This window comes from Eupeodes corollae, chromosome 1, assembly GCF_945859685.1.
Source record: "Eupeodes corollae chromosome 1, idEupCoro1.1, whole genome shotgun sequence".
NCBI classification, from domain to species: Eukaryota; Metazoa; Arthropoda; class Insecta; order Diptera; family Syrphidae; genus Eupeodes; species Eupeodes corollae.
Window position 1 is genome coordinate 191,836,592 of NC_079147.1, and position 15,047 is coordinate 191,851,638.

The window sequence follows — 15,047 nt, forward strand, 5'->3', positions numbered from 1 at the left end:
TTTGAAATGATGATGATGATGAAATGGATATAAAAAGGTAGAAAAGTGTCCGAATACTTGATAACGAAATGTTGTACACATGAATTTTTTAATTGTGTGGGCTTTTTTTTTAGAGTTCAATGAACTCCATTTTCTGAAAGTGATGGTTTTTGTTATCTTAGTTGAGTTCAGGTTAAATAGTTCAATTTGGGTTCCAATCGGTTTTTGTGTCTCATTGTTTTTTTTTGAAATCTCAATAAAATTCAGAAACACTTATTTTTTTGTACTTAGACTTACATATGAATATTTAAAAAGTTTATTTAAAAACTCCACGTATTTTATTTCAATTATAATTAAATTGTATGGTATTTTTTCTGTAATTTAGGTTCTTTTACTTTAAATATTTGAATTTTTCAGAAAATACATAAGTTAATAAAATATTTTTAAAAGGGTGTTTTCTCTCTCTCTCCAAATATTTAAAACAAAGAGGCCTTCAATATCAACGTTACAAAATATTTCATTAAACTTCTAATAACAAACAAATAATGTTAGCTAACAATTAGTACTTTGTTGCATAACCATTGTTTTTTATGATGCTTCGCATCTACCAGGTATCAAGTCCACTAAAACCTGACACCTCTCGACTGGTATTGCGTTCCACGACTCACACACTGCTTCCCACAAATGTTTCGAGTTCTTGGGTTTTGCTTTATGAACTGCGTTCTTAACATCCCCCCACAAATGATTGAGCGGGTCACTCCATAACGGATAACTTCTTCAGCGCAAACCATGGTTTTGCCTTTTTTGACGTATGCTTTGGGTCATAGTCATGTTGCTATACCTAAACCAATGGCATTTCCTCATCAGCATAGAGTAACATAACCTCCTCGAGAATGTTCACATACTCGGTTGCATCCCTTATAACCCCCATGAGATAAATAGGCCCGGCCCCGTAATATGAAAAGCAAGCTCATATCATAATTTTTCCTCCACCATGCTTCACTGTTTCTATAGTGTACCGTGGATAGTATGCTGCATTTTAGGGTCTTCTCACATATTTTCGATGACCCTTTTACCCAAAAAGGACGACTTTGCTTTCATCGCTTCACAGAACATTCCTCCATTTCTCTTTTGCCCAATCTTTATGTGCTTTAACAAACTCCATTGTCTTTGCCACATGCCTTTTCGTCAAGAATGGTACCTTGCATGGACTTCGGGTTGGTGGCTTCTCTCTTATGACGTCTTCGTATTGTGACAGCGCTAACAGACAGTTGAGGTCCATTTCTTATTTTCCTAGAGCCTATGAAAAGGTTCTGTTTTGCTAACTGAACAATTTTTCTGTCAGTTCTTTCAGTAGTCATCCTTTTTGACCTCGCGATTTTCGGTTTATTTTGCCATTTAAAGGCGTTACTGACCATTTTTGCTGAGCAGCCTAGGAAGTCTTAAATATTTTGGTAGGTTTCTCCCTCCAAACGCAGTTTTTGAATTTCTTCGGTGCAGTGTCTTGACCGTCCGATTGTTTATTTTTGAGGTAATATTTATTAATTTTTTATATGCTAGTATGGTACAAATACTTAAAAACTTTATATAGTATAATATTTACTTACTGAAATTTAAAAAATTGAATTTTTAACACTTTTTAATTATAAAATCAAAAGCACTGCTATTTTTATAAACACTCTATATCTAGAGAGTTGGAAATAATGGGTGTTCACCAGGAAAAGTAGAGTATAACTTCAAGCTAAAAGTCTTTTATATGAGCGAAAGACCATTAGATACAAGTAACATATCAATTTTTTTTTTTAAAGAATTTCCGTTCTTAAATTATTTGACAATCTAAAAGAACTGTATTTCGACTCAATAACTTCTTTTCGGAAGTTAATAAATTTCTCATCAGCCTACAAAATGGTAGCCATTTAAATTAAGTCGCTAACTTAAAGTTCTACACCTCTAAAAAACCGAAATAAGGCTTAACCAGAGGTTCAACTTGAAATAGTAAACTACTCAACTTTTTATAAAAAACACACATTCAAGGAAATATTACTACCCTTATTATGCAGACCAATGTCAGCACTAGGAAAAGGAGAGATGGTTTAAAAGGAGAACCGTTAAAATAACGGTAAAAAAGGGTCAGGCAAGAAACCTTACGAAAATGTTCAAGCGAAGTAATGGAACTTAAGTAAGTTAAAGGAGAACCAGCCCAGAGATGTGAGTTATACTCAAGCTTTGGACGCGGTTTTTTAATCTCCATTAAACAATGCTGTTAAGGTCGAAATTTAATGAGCTTATCATATTTTGTCGTTGGAGTTCCACATCCGAAAAAGAGGGATGTGAGTCTGAAAACGAATATGAAAAGCTAAGAGTACTATCGTCAGCGAAACAATGTATTCGATTAGATGTTGCAGACAGGAGATCATTAATAAAAATGAGAAAAAGTTTTGGAGATAGAACAGAGCCCTGGGGCACACCAGTATTTAATTCATGGTTTTCAGACTTGAATCCATCCAATACTACTTGTATTGAACGAAAGGTAATTTCTAATCCAATGAAGTAAGGATTCATGAGAACCGAAAGCGAGCATTTTCGATAAGAGAGACTAATCCCAAACCCTATCAAATGATTTTAAAATTAACTTTGGTTTATGTCAAGTTTAAACTTTGAACAACATGAAATGAAGCCTAGAATTATACAACCATTGAGACACATTGGATTCAGAGCTGGGTTGTCAACAATGGATCATCTTCAAACAATGAGCCTGATCAAATACAAATTTAAGGAGCAAAAACATTCGACACAGTTGAACAAATATTTACTTGACAAGCGTTAATTAAACACGTTGTGGGACCAACAATTATTCGTATCCTGCAAAAAACGCATAATAATAAAATTGGATTCAAAAGAATGGAAATTATTGGGCCAATATTTCATACGACACTTTCCACAATCTTGGATGATTTTTTTCGTAAGTTAAAAGCAAAAATAAATAGTAAATATTTATTAAATCGAAAACATCCTGAATGATATATTAATCGCCAAACCCAAAAATGAATAACAAACTATGCTAAACAAACTTTTTTGGGAATTTAAGAAAGTCAGCGTATCCACCAAAATATTGTGTAATGACAATCACTCTAAAATGAAAGTAGACGGTATGACCTAAGATTGCAAGGAAGACTATAACTATTTTGAAAAAATAATAACATTCGCCGTTAAAGGTATGAAAAAGGTAAACAGTTTTGGTAAGTGGGAATATGCAGGATGCAAACATCTCAACTCAAACAAGGAAATAACTTTTTGACTCAACGGTTCTTCCAGTTTAAACATTTACTGCCAATCATGGAAAGGTTGGTTCTTAACGAGAGGTTATCTTAACAGATTATACACGAAGATTTAAAAACACATAAAAAATTTGAAGACGATTTTCAGAAAAATCAGAAAACTTAAATAGTATTGGGCTGGACACATATTTTGGACGTCAAATGATCAAAATAACAACAGCGTAGTTACGGACTCCACTCAAAGTTATACCCAGACTTTTAATCGGTGGCGGGGGGACTCCTAATGAAAACATTCCAAGATTCTAACAGTTTTCTAAATATGCTTTGTTTAAGATTTCACGTATTTTAAAACGTTTTTTTTGCCATTTCCACTAATGCGATAAATGCTACAAAAATTCAAAAACCCTGATATTTATAATTTGGCTATTTTTCGACGTAGTTTTTCGATCAGTCTATTATTATTATAGCTATCAGTCTGCTTACTCGTACATCGGAGCTGGTGGCAGAAAATATTTTGATCTTAAAGGAGTCAACAAAACTTAAAAACTGTAGAGAGGAAAATAGTTGGTTCTTGGATTTTAGGAAATAGATGCATTTAAGTATACATAATTTCTAAAAATGATTTCATTATAATAGATATGAACCATGCATTGTGTTTTTGAATTATCCAATAGTTTAAAAAAAAGTGTCACTTGAGCTGTTTTTGGGACATTAACATTCTTGTAATTCATGTTTAAATCTCGGTTCTAGAAGATCTAAAGCAAATTCACTTCAAAAAGTAGATTTCTTTAATTTTTTAAAATCTTAAACGTCTTTTAATCAACAGAAAATCAATTTTGAACCAAATAAAATGCACGACCGGGCGATAGAACTTGTTAATCCCTTTCTGAGATATTGAGTTCTGTAGAAAAAAAATAATATTTTTTTTTTCAATAAACAAAAATCATCATCAATTTGATTATTTCATCTTCAACAAAAGCTTGCACATCAGGAAAAAATTATTGAAATCGGAATTAGTTGTTCAGAAAACTTAAAAACAAAATAACGGTTGTATGAGAGGGCTCCTCCTGGAGCAATAAGAAAATTATGCTTTTCGGACTTAATCGGGGGACCAACTTTTTTCGGCTTTTCTAACATTGTAATGTCATGTTTGATTAAAAGCTCGAGTTCGAAATTTCTACGAAAAAATATAATATTAGGTGGCCAAACAGTCCGTAGAGTTACTTTTAGCTGGCATTGGCAGGGATCGAACCCAAGTCCTCTCGCATGACAGTCCAACGCACTAACCATCCTAACAGTACTAAAGTTCCTATATGTCCCAAGTAAAAATCACTACAATGTTCACTAATGTCCATTAATAAAATAAGATGGATTTAAAGGCTGAATTTAAAGGCAACTTAATATAAAATGGACGATCTCTTATCTCAAGATTTCTTTTTAAAAACGGGATCTTTTCCTAGAAACAATCATTATGAAAATAATTTAAAGTATTACTAAAGCTACAAAGAATTTAATTGTTTTTGACAGCAAACCACTTTTTGGCGAATCTCGTTAAATTATTAAAAATCTTTAGATGAAATGTTTACTCATACAACTTAATTGTATAAGCTTTATGGCTCATATGCCCCTCCCCTGGATCATGAATTGGTCAAAATTTGATGAATTTGTGCTATGTTTTTGGAATAGGCCTGAATTTGAATTTTATAGTAAAATAAAAATAACAAACATTACATTGGGGTTATCCATTAACTCAATACGATAAGTTTTGAATTGAAGGGAATTCCTACAAAAATAAAAACTAGTTATCTCCCACAAGGGGGGTTAACCTCTACGAACGCCTCAACTCTGGATCAACCATTGCTTCTCATTAGATAAGAAAAAAAGTGGTGGAAGATGAGTTCCAAATTGTTTACGAATTCAATAATTGTCATATAATTTCTATGTCGAAAGCAAAAGGAGATTCTTTCAATTTGAAGTATGATCGGAGTTTGAACGTTATCTACTGGAAAGAGTACACAAGCTGTAGTACATAACAGAACTAAGCTATCGGATTAGTTTGAAACCACATCAGGAGTAAGACAGGGATGTACTCTGAGTCCTAAATTATTTTAATTTTTCTTAGACGGCCGGCCGGCCTCTTGCAGTTTTCTTTGCGGATGTACAAATGAAAATACTACTATTCAATGATGATCTTGCTGTTAAGTTTGCTTTTCGCCAAAAAAGTTTAATCAAATAGATGTATGAATATTGTCAGCTTTTGAATTTTCAACATTCTAAAATTTAAAAAAGATGGATTTTCAATAAAAAATCTATTTAAATAGTCAGGAAGAAGAAGACAAATTTTAGGAATAATTTGCAAAAGGCTAAGACAACAAATAAAATCATTTGGAAGAGTTGCTTTAGTAACATCAACATATCTCACTGCAGTTAATATAAGATTTTAGAGTGTACAAGCTTGGGGAAGTAAGAATATCGACTTCTTTGAAAAATTCCGTATTTGTTTTGTATTTTAGCTTCAAGCTTTTGGAACTTACAGTTCTAACGATTTCTGAATTTCGATTGGTAAAAAAGTAGTCCTCAAAACTATTTAAGAACCTACTAGTAGTTGATATGCAAAGATACAAATTGCCATTGGACTTAAATGGTTTTGATGTAGGATCTAATAAAACTAAGTTGTATGAAGCTTTCGTTAAGTTTAATGAACAGTGCAATTGGGCTGATTATGAAGAGGAAGCGGCTGAGTCTTTGTTTAAATCAACTTATAACAGACTTTTTCATAATCTTCCAGGAAATGAATAATTCTGCGATGAATAAAATTCAACTGATTTCTATAATAGTGAAGCTTAGAAATGAAATGGTAAATTTAAATTGCGGTCTATGTGGAAGGCCGGATCTTTGAAACGTAAGAGAACGGGAGGATTCCATTCAGTTTCTCGAAGTGTGCCCAGGTTAGGTTAGGTAACAGTGGCTGTCCATGATGGAAACGGACACACTTAGGCCAGTTAAATGGCCCATTGTAATACCACATGAATCTTGAGGTTTTCTCCTAAACTCAATGAAATCAGTTTTAGTCCCTTACGAAAAGTGAGAGCCTGATTATGATGATATGATTTAGATCGATAAAGGAGAATTCTCCTAGGTAATTCTTGCGTTTCGCGCCAGAGAAGATGAAGAACTGTTTACTCCTCTTCCTCGTCCATACAGTTTCTGCAAAAGTCATTTAAGAATACACCTAGTCAAGTGGCGTGCTTTCCTATTAGATAGTGTCCGGTTATGGTACCTATTATCGAGCTTCTATGCGATCTGCTTAGGGATAGCAATCACCTTGAACGTTTTAACTCCAGTGTTGGCCAGATGTTTCTTGTAACCTGCCAATAGTGATGTTGCTCCACCTGCCCTCCTCACAGCGTCTTGCATTAGCAACAGTTTACAAGTAGCGATTCTTTTATAGCCAAAAGGTTCGCCTGAACACGCTACAATGATTGGAAAGGCGTAATGAGGGACTTAATTTTAGTCGTTCAAAGTACACACCTCCACCAACCAGTTCTTTTGTTTTTGAACATTCAGTATAAAAATGAATTGACTTATCTTCCTCCCAGAAAGATCTCTTAGCACACAATCTTGAAATTTCGAATTGCAGTTGGGGGAAGGTTTAGTCTGTGTGTTTTGGAATTGAGTTTAAATACCTAAGAATAAGGGAGTGGGCAATGTTGTTGCGACGAAGCTTTGAGGCGAATACCAGAGCTTGAAGCTATTTGTTTGGAAAATATGTCAAGAGGTGTTAGGGAGAGTAAGGTGTCCAGGGCCGCAGATGGGGTCGTGCGAAGCTATCCGCTTATACATAGGCAAGCTGAACGTTGGACTTTATTTAATTTATATGGGTTTATAGTTTTCTCTTAAGCAGTTCAACATACTGCCACACCGTACATTAAAATCTATCTGATTACTGATGTGTATAGCCAATGCGTGATTCTTGGTTGTGAGCCCAATTTATTACCAATAGCTTTTTTGTAAGAAAAGAGAGCTACAGTAGCTATTTGGACTCTTTCCTGTACGTTGCGTTTCCAATTTAGTTGTTTATCTAAGACAAGACCCAGGTATTTAGCTTCGTCTGAAAATTTTAATTGGATCCCCTTTATATAGGGAGGGTTGACAAATGGAATTTTATATCTTCCAGCCTAGCTACGGTGGTATCTTTGTCACTGAAATAATGGAGAAAAAATACATTAATGCTACGTTTCACTAGTATTCAAGATGTAGGTTCACCTTTATCTGTCACACACAGTATGTAGTACCCAAGAGTCCTGAGTTCTCGAACAACGGATCCCACAATCCATGGCCCTTGAATCAGGACAATGTCTTCCCAGCAGCATTTTTGCTACAATTAGGCAGATCAACCTGCACCACGGTTTTGTTCTGATCCTCTGAGTCTGAGGATGAACCCAAGAGTTCGTTCTCGCTCAGAATGATCATGTTTAGGTCGTTCTCAGTCTCCATTAAGGATGGACTGTCTACTACTTTTTTAGACGGTGAAGTCGTGATTAGAGAGGGCATGGGTGCGTTGTCACCCTCTGTTAGGGAAGAAGATGACGGCCCAGGCTCACCAACCGCGAGTTCACCTTCAGTTGTGTTTGGAGGCCCGCTATCCGCGTTAACCTCATCTTTTTTATAAATTCGAATTTTAATGGATTTGAAGCCATAGTTTATAGAGCCATTGGTCAAGGATAGAGCAGCCAAGGATTCTTTATTAAGTATCACATTGGCACTCCTATTAAGACCCTTTTCTTCTTCTAGCTTGGCTATCTTCCAGTCATGCGTCGGAATGAATGGGTTACAAACTTTTAACATCTCGAGAATGTCCTCGATACCAGCAGGTTCGATTGGAATCCAAATGCGAGCTCTAGGTCTGCTAGGAATATCTTCCTTAACGACAACCTCGAGATTCGCACCTGTGTGCCAAGTGTTCCCAGGTAAGAAGAACAAGTCCTATATGTTAACTAAATAAGATGAATGTCTTTAAACTTTTTGAATACAGTGAAACTAACCTTAGTTAAAGAATGAAGGTGTATAAGTCTTTTTTCAAATTGTACATACAATTCATCTGCAAAAACGACAGATTTCAAAACTAGCTTAATAGTAACCAAGAGAATAAATCAAGATCATTTGTCGAGCGATATTAAAGACGTTGAATACAACCAAATCGAATGGATTTTTTTTATATTTTTTCATGCATTCATACTCGACTTTTTCGAGCACTTAAAAACTTCTGTATAGGGTTCTGATACCAGGTAATCCTTAATAACATTTAAATTCTATCAAATTGATCAAGTTTCTGATGGTGGTCCTTTCATTTTCAAAACTTATTTCCGTCAAAACAAAATTATGCAAAACAACTTCATAAACATTCATTCCAATGGATGGCAATCCGGAAATAATTATAGTTAACTCTTTCCTATACATTTGTTGGTCGAAACCCCGAATCCAGGACACATTATCCTTAACCAACAATTTCTATATTTGCCAACATGTCTAGGTTTGTTTATATTGCTTTTTAACAATTCTTCCTCTCTCTCTCTCTCTTTCCCCAATATTTGTTCATATATCTTTTTCTATTATTCGTTTTATATTGATTCTATACTACATATATGTGCTTTTGGCAGGATAAAGGTAGTCTAGTAACGATTTCTGGACATTAACTCTTCGGTGCACCAAAATACCCCCGCAGTCAGAATATACGAGTGTAGCTTCAAAAAGCCCCGGCAAGCCAATTGGCTTTTCAATATTTCACGGAATTATTCATTAGATGCCATTGGACAGGATCGAACTCCATCGTCGTTGTTGTCATCAGCATCAAAAGCGCCAGCGACCTGGACCACGAACAGGACTATGACCAGGATCTGAATTCAAATTCGACACGGAACCCCACCAATTGCCATCAAATGTGCAAGAGGATTTTGTCTGTTTTGTGTTATAGTTGAAGGTTGGGGTTGGAGGTGGGCTTGGTGTGTTTATATAAGAGGAAAGAGGATTCGTGACTTGGTGTATACAAATAAACCTCATCTGCATGTGTTGTTTGAACTATTTTGCATACACAGAGGTTCTTCATTTATATGCAAGCGGATTACAACAAGTTCGTAGGTGTATAGGTATGTTCGGGAGTTTGGGAATATTAAGTGGAAGCTGAAAATCAGTATCTTACCTGAAATACGGCCCAGAATTTATAGGAACCCTCGGTTATTACAAAATCATAGTAACCTTTAAGGGGGTCACCCTTAATGTAGCGTCCTTCCGCAATTGCGGTCGATGATGACGAAGAGGATGTTGGCGTGGATGTGAATGAGGATGTTGATGTAGATGCGGAGGATGAATCTGTTCCCGAATCTGATTCAGTAATTTGGAAGTCGGAATTATCTTCCTCCATGTTGTATGTTGACTCCTTGCTGTCATTAACAGTCTCTTTCAACCATGAACGACGTGAACGGTATTCTTCCTTTTCCTGCCACGTATCCTGTTGCTGTTGCTCTTGTTGTTCATCATCATCTTCTCTTTGTTGTTGTTGTTGTTTATGGTCATGTTCCTTTGACGTGGGTACAATAATTGGTACTCTGGTAGTTCTTAGTCTTTTAGTGTTCATCTTGTTTGTTTTGTTGTTTACAGATTGGTTTGCCGTATTGGGAGCAGTTTGTGTAGATTGGTTCAGGTATTTGTAATCTTCGGGGAATACGCCTTTGCCTGATGATGTTTTACGATAGTGTTGTTCGACTGTTTTCCATGCCGAATTCATTGCTTGGAAAATATCATAAAATGTTTTGGCTTTTTGAAAGAAACCCATGAGACTACTTCCAGTTGATTCTTCTTCGTCGTTTTCATTGTTTTCTTTTACCTGTTGGGATGGTCGAGGGTAATTGTTAGGGCGTTGCTGTCCAAATCGATTACGGTTTCCAGGACGTCTGAAAATAGAATAAAATATATAATTTGATGAAAATGTATTTTTTCTTTCCACAATTTTATGAAAACTGAATTTCCAAGGATACATAATGTACTTATGGTTTGGAGTTGGTAGAAAAGGTAGGTAGACAGGACTTTCGTCATAAGTTGATAGATAGGACCCACAGGAAGCAAAAAATTAAAATTAAATTGTTTCAAATAGGTTCTTTATTACTAGAAAGTTGATTTATGATGAAAGAAATTCCGCAATCCTAGCGAACTTCTTTTTGAGATTAATAGCTAAAAGTATTTGTTTGAAAAACATTCAGAAGTTCATATGTTGTTATTTTGGCCGTTTCCAAAGTACCTTAAGAAAAGTTAATATAGACATGTTTCGGGTTTTTCAATAAGAGCCCTAGAAAAGTTTTTTTTAAATAAAACAAAAACGGTTTTGGATATCTATGAAATTCTTTATTCATTTGAAAGTACGTTCGATGCCATTATGAATGGAAATCGTTTTTTTTTGTTTGGCCACCACGGCACGCTCAAAAATCCAGACGCTGAACCCAATTTCGACAATTTTCGAGCATAAATCGGACTATACTGCTGCAATTTTACGTTCAATGTTCGTGCGAAGTTAATCAATCGTTGCTAGATTGTTGACATTGACCATAGACTTGACGTAGCCCAACAGGAAATAGTCTAAAGACGTTAAACAACACGACCGGGCGGCCAAGCGACTGAACCATTTCGTGAGATAACACGTTTCCCAAACTTAGTTTCCCATAAATTGATTGTGCGCCGCGGCGTCGTCCTATTAAGTCTATATCATCCAATTGCGGCCAAAAATATTTCGGTATTGAACAGTAGCGATCCCCATTCACAGTAACGTGCCGGTCTTGATCATCACTGAAGAAGTACAAACCAAACCATAATTCTTTCGGGATGCAATGATGACTTATAGTAGTATCCGTAGGATTGAAGCCATTCAGCCAGAAATGAGCCTCATCGCTGAAAATGATTTTTCTATGAAAATCCGAATCATTTTCAAGTTGATACTAAGCCCAATTTACGAACATACGACGCTTCTGGTTGTCAAGCGGCTTCAGTTTTTGCGTCAATTTAATTATGTCAGGACTTTTTTGAGAATGTGAGAAGATTTGCAGCTGTTGATCTTTTTCTCACGAGCACATGAGTTGCTATTCGCAAATGAGATTGTTACAAAAATGCTACACTCTCACAAGCAAATAATTCGTTTATGATTTCGAAAAAGTTTTGCAATCGGCTTGCAGTTTGTAATTTCTGTCTTAGCACCTTTCTCGAATATTGGTGTAAGAAATATCTTCTTTCGGAAATCAGACAATATTTCTGTTTCTGAGAATAGTTTAAAATATTAAATCAAATGTTCAACTAAAGTATTTCTACACTTATTTAATACAATCGAGGGAATACTATTGGGACCCTCTGAGCAGTCAACGTTCATCATGGACTGAAGATCAAGAACCCTACTTTTTAGCACAAGAATATGACTACAGCTGTTTTGAGAAAAGGGATAAAGATATACCCCTTTTCTCAAAACAGAATACTTCATTAACTACTTCAAGTCTTTTAATAAATGACTTACGGAAATAGGTTGCGAAAGCTTTACAAATATCAACAGTTTATCTAATGAAAGGTTATTGTAAGTTAAGTTAACTGGAAAACCAGCATCTTTAAGTTGACAAGTTTCATAAATTATTTTATTATTTATATCAGTATACTCTATAACAATAATGTGCAAAATAAGAAAGTGTCTTTAACTCATTAAATAGTTCAATATAAAATGAGAAGTTAGTTGGAGACAAAAATAATGTTGAAAACGGGTATTTTTGAAAGTTGAGCAAATTGTTAAAATTTAAGTTTGGATTCGAAAAAAAGGGATTTTAAACATCCCTGTAAACTTGGAACTCCTGGCATAAAATTTTTGTGCTAGAAAAGCTCCTTAGATTCAGACAAATCTATAAAATTCTCATTTAAATCAATAGCACGGTTGGTATAATTCAATTTTTAAACATTTACTTATGCAAACATCGGCAGCAGCTAAGGCTTAATAATGGCCCATCCGCTAAATCTAATTTTTTTAATTTTATTTCAAACATTTCGGCCAGTTAGATTAGACGTTCTAGGTGGCCAATTGAACGGTCCCAAATTCATCTCTCAATTGGTCCATTGATTAGCGTCCTGTGTGCATGTGCCGATGTACAGTGGTTCAGAGGGGGGCATAATTCTTTAAAATTTAAACCAGCCAACCGATTTGAATGAAATCTTTAAACATGTTTAGGTTCACCTAAAAAAATAAGGGGTATATTCTTTAAAAAAGTTGTCCTTCACGTAGATTTATAAAATTCTTCTATACACATTTTTCTCTGCGCCCTCTTTTTTTAGTGCCTTTTTCAAAATCATAATTGATTTCTGGGCTAAGTAAACGATAAAAGTTGGCGTTCAAAATATACACACAAAAATAAAAATTCGATGTATGTACCACGCCCACTTTTGAGGGTAAGCAGACTAACAGACTTTCTTTCCACATAAAGTAATACATACATATTCTTTGCATTGCATATGGGTCTTAAGTCACCAATTGGGTGCATTTAAAGGTTATTAGTAGGTAATTGTTTTTGTATAGTACAGGGCTATCCATTTTGCGGTTTTAAAAGTAAACGTAAATAAAACCCATATAAAATATTTTTTTTCATTATATTTCTTTTTTATTATAAATTTTGAAAATTGACATAATGTGTGAAATACTATATCATTTCAATGACCACAACGCAAGTTGTTGCAAGCCTTGATTTCAATACGGCCTTTTGCGTAGCCCCATAAAAAAAGTCCAGTGGTGTCAAATCGCATGATCTTGGTGGCCAGTTGATATCGCCACGACGAGAAATTACGCGACCAGGAAATGTCTCTTACAATAAAACCATATTCGCTCTAGTGTGGCTCTTGTGTGCCACGTGGGAAAGAAAATTTTATTCGAAAAATCGTGGTGTTATGCGTTCTGTGATAAAGAAAAATATTTTAACAACTTTGTTTGACTGATGTCGAATTCCAGCCCTATACTTTTGAAACCGCAAAATGGTTAACTCGTTACTTAATGGTTTCAAGTAAAGTATGATATGAAGAAGGACTAGGGACTTCAAAAATAAAAATAATCTTTTTTGAAAAATGTTTGTTTTTTTGCTTCAAAATCACTGAATTTCCGTTTTGTCAAAATTGGAGCTCAAAATTGTATGTTTTCAAACTGAGTTTAAAAGAAAAACCCCGATCCTAATGCTTCAATTATTATTAAATTCTAAACTACAAAATGTCGAAAAACTAAATATCTATGAGTCAGTAAAATGATTTTTGTCCGCCTGATTTCTGAAACACACTGCTCCGTCTTTTTGAATGAATCCACATACCATGCATGCCAAATTTTTCCATTTTGCGCAAAAAAAAAATTGTGATCATCGCACCGAAATTCTCAGCATCCACAGTAACGTTGCGATTCGAATCATTTTTTTTAAAAACACAGCCTATTATATTACTTAACCGTGACCTTTTCTTGATGCATTGGTAGCTCTTGTTGTTTTTCTTGCAAATATGGCAGTTTCGTTTGTTCACGTACATACCCATATCCAAATGAGCTTCGTCGCTGAACACAATTTTTCGATAAAAAAGTGCATCTTCGGCCAACTTTTCAAGAGCCCATTCTTCAAAAATTCAACGTTGTGTAAGATCGTCTAGCTTGATTTCTTGAACCAGCTATAGTTTGAAAGGCTTCACTCGTAATCAGAGGCCCAATTGTTGTTTGTTTTAAGGGAGTTCAGAGACTTAAGAAATAGTGACTCACAATAAGAAGCGTTGTTAAGTTTTCAAAACCAGTGTTGCTTAAAACAAAATAGCAATAAAATCATCTATTAAAAATTTTGTGTTTTTGAAAAAATTCGAAACTTATATCTTTTTTCATTTAAAGTAAGCCATTTTCCGTTTAACGTTAGGGAAACATGCTTTCACAGGAACGTCTAAATCCTCTTGAGCTTCAATTCAAAAAAAACTGAAGAATACTGACATACACAAATCAGCTGGACCGCATAGTATTCCCCCTATTGTTCTGAAGAGTTGTTCTTCAACGCTGGCAAAATCTTTGCGTAAGCTTTTTTATCTGTCTCTTTCCGAGCGGATGGAACACAGCATTTGTACAGCCTGTCCCTAAAAAAGTAAAATCATCTATTGTCCAATAGCACTTACATCCCTTCTTTCCAAAGCCATGGAAGCGCTAATTAATGATCTGCTTAAGAAATGTCTTGAAGAACGGAAGATTCTTAATAACCGAGAGTATGGCTTTTGTAGCAATAGGTCCACTGGTGATCTCATGGCTTTCCTCACCAAACAACGGAACAAATCTTTTTCATCGTTTTGGAGAAAGTAAGATTATTGCACTCTCTTATCAAAAATGCGTGCTTTTGATATTGACGAATCGCTTTTCCGTTAGATTAGAAAAAAGTTCTATTGGATGTTTTCAAGTCTCAGATTCATAAAATAAATGCTGGTGTCCCCCAGGGCTCCGTTTTGACTTCGAATCTCTTCCTCAAATTTATAAATGATCTTTAGTCTGCCACTTCTAATCCATTAAACTGGTTTTGCTTATGACAATACCCTCAGCTTTTCATATTGTTTCTAAATTCACATCCTTGTCCTTCGGATGTGTACTACTAACGGAAACGTATGATAAGCTAATTACATTCTGAATCAAAAACCGTCTAAAATTTAATGCTTTGAAAATTTAATGCTGTCTTCTGTCGTAAAAGCGTAACCCATCCGATGCCGCTATCCATCAGCGGC

The 15,047-nt window shown here is 35.1% G+C and overlaps 1 protein-coding gene across 1 annotated transcript in view; it reads right to left on the minus strand.

Annotated features, from left to right (window-relative positions):
• The window catches only part of LOC129942787 (myb-like protein AA), an 89,920-nt gene that overhangs the window by 10,444 nt on the left and 64,429 nt on the right, over positions 1-15,047 (minus strand). Inside the window, exon 2 of the mRNA XM_056051856.1 lies at positions 9,457-10,207. Within this exon, the coding sequence (XP_055907831.1) occupies positions 9,457-10,207 (751 nt within the window). The remainder of the gene's footprint in view (positions 1-9,456; positions 10,208-15,047) is intronic.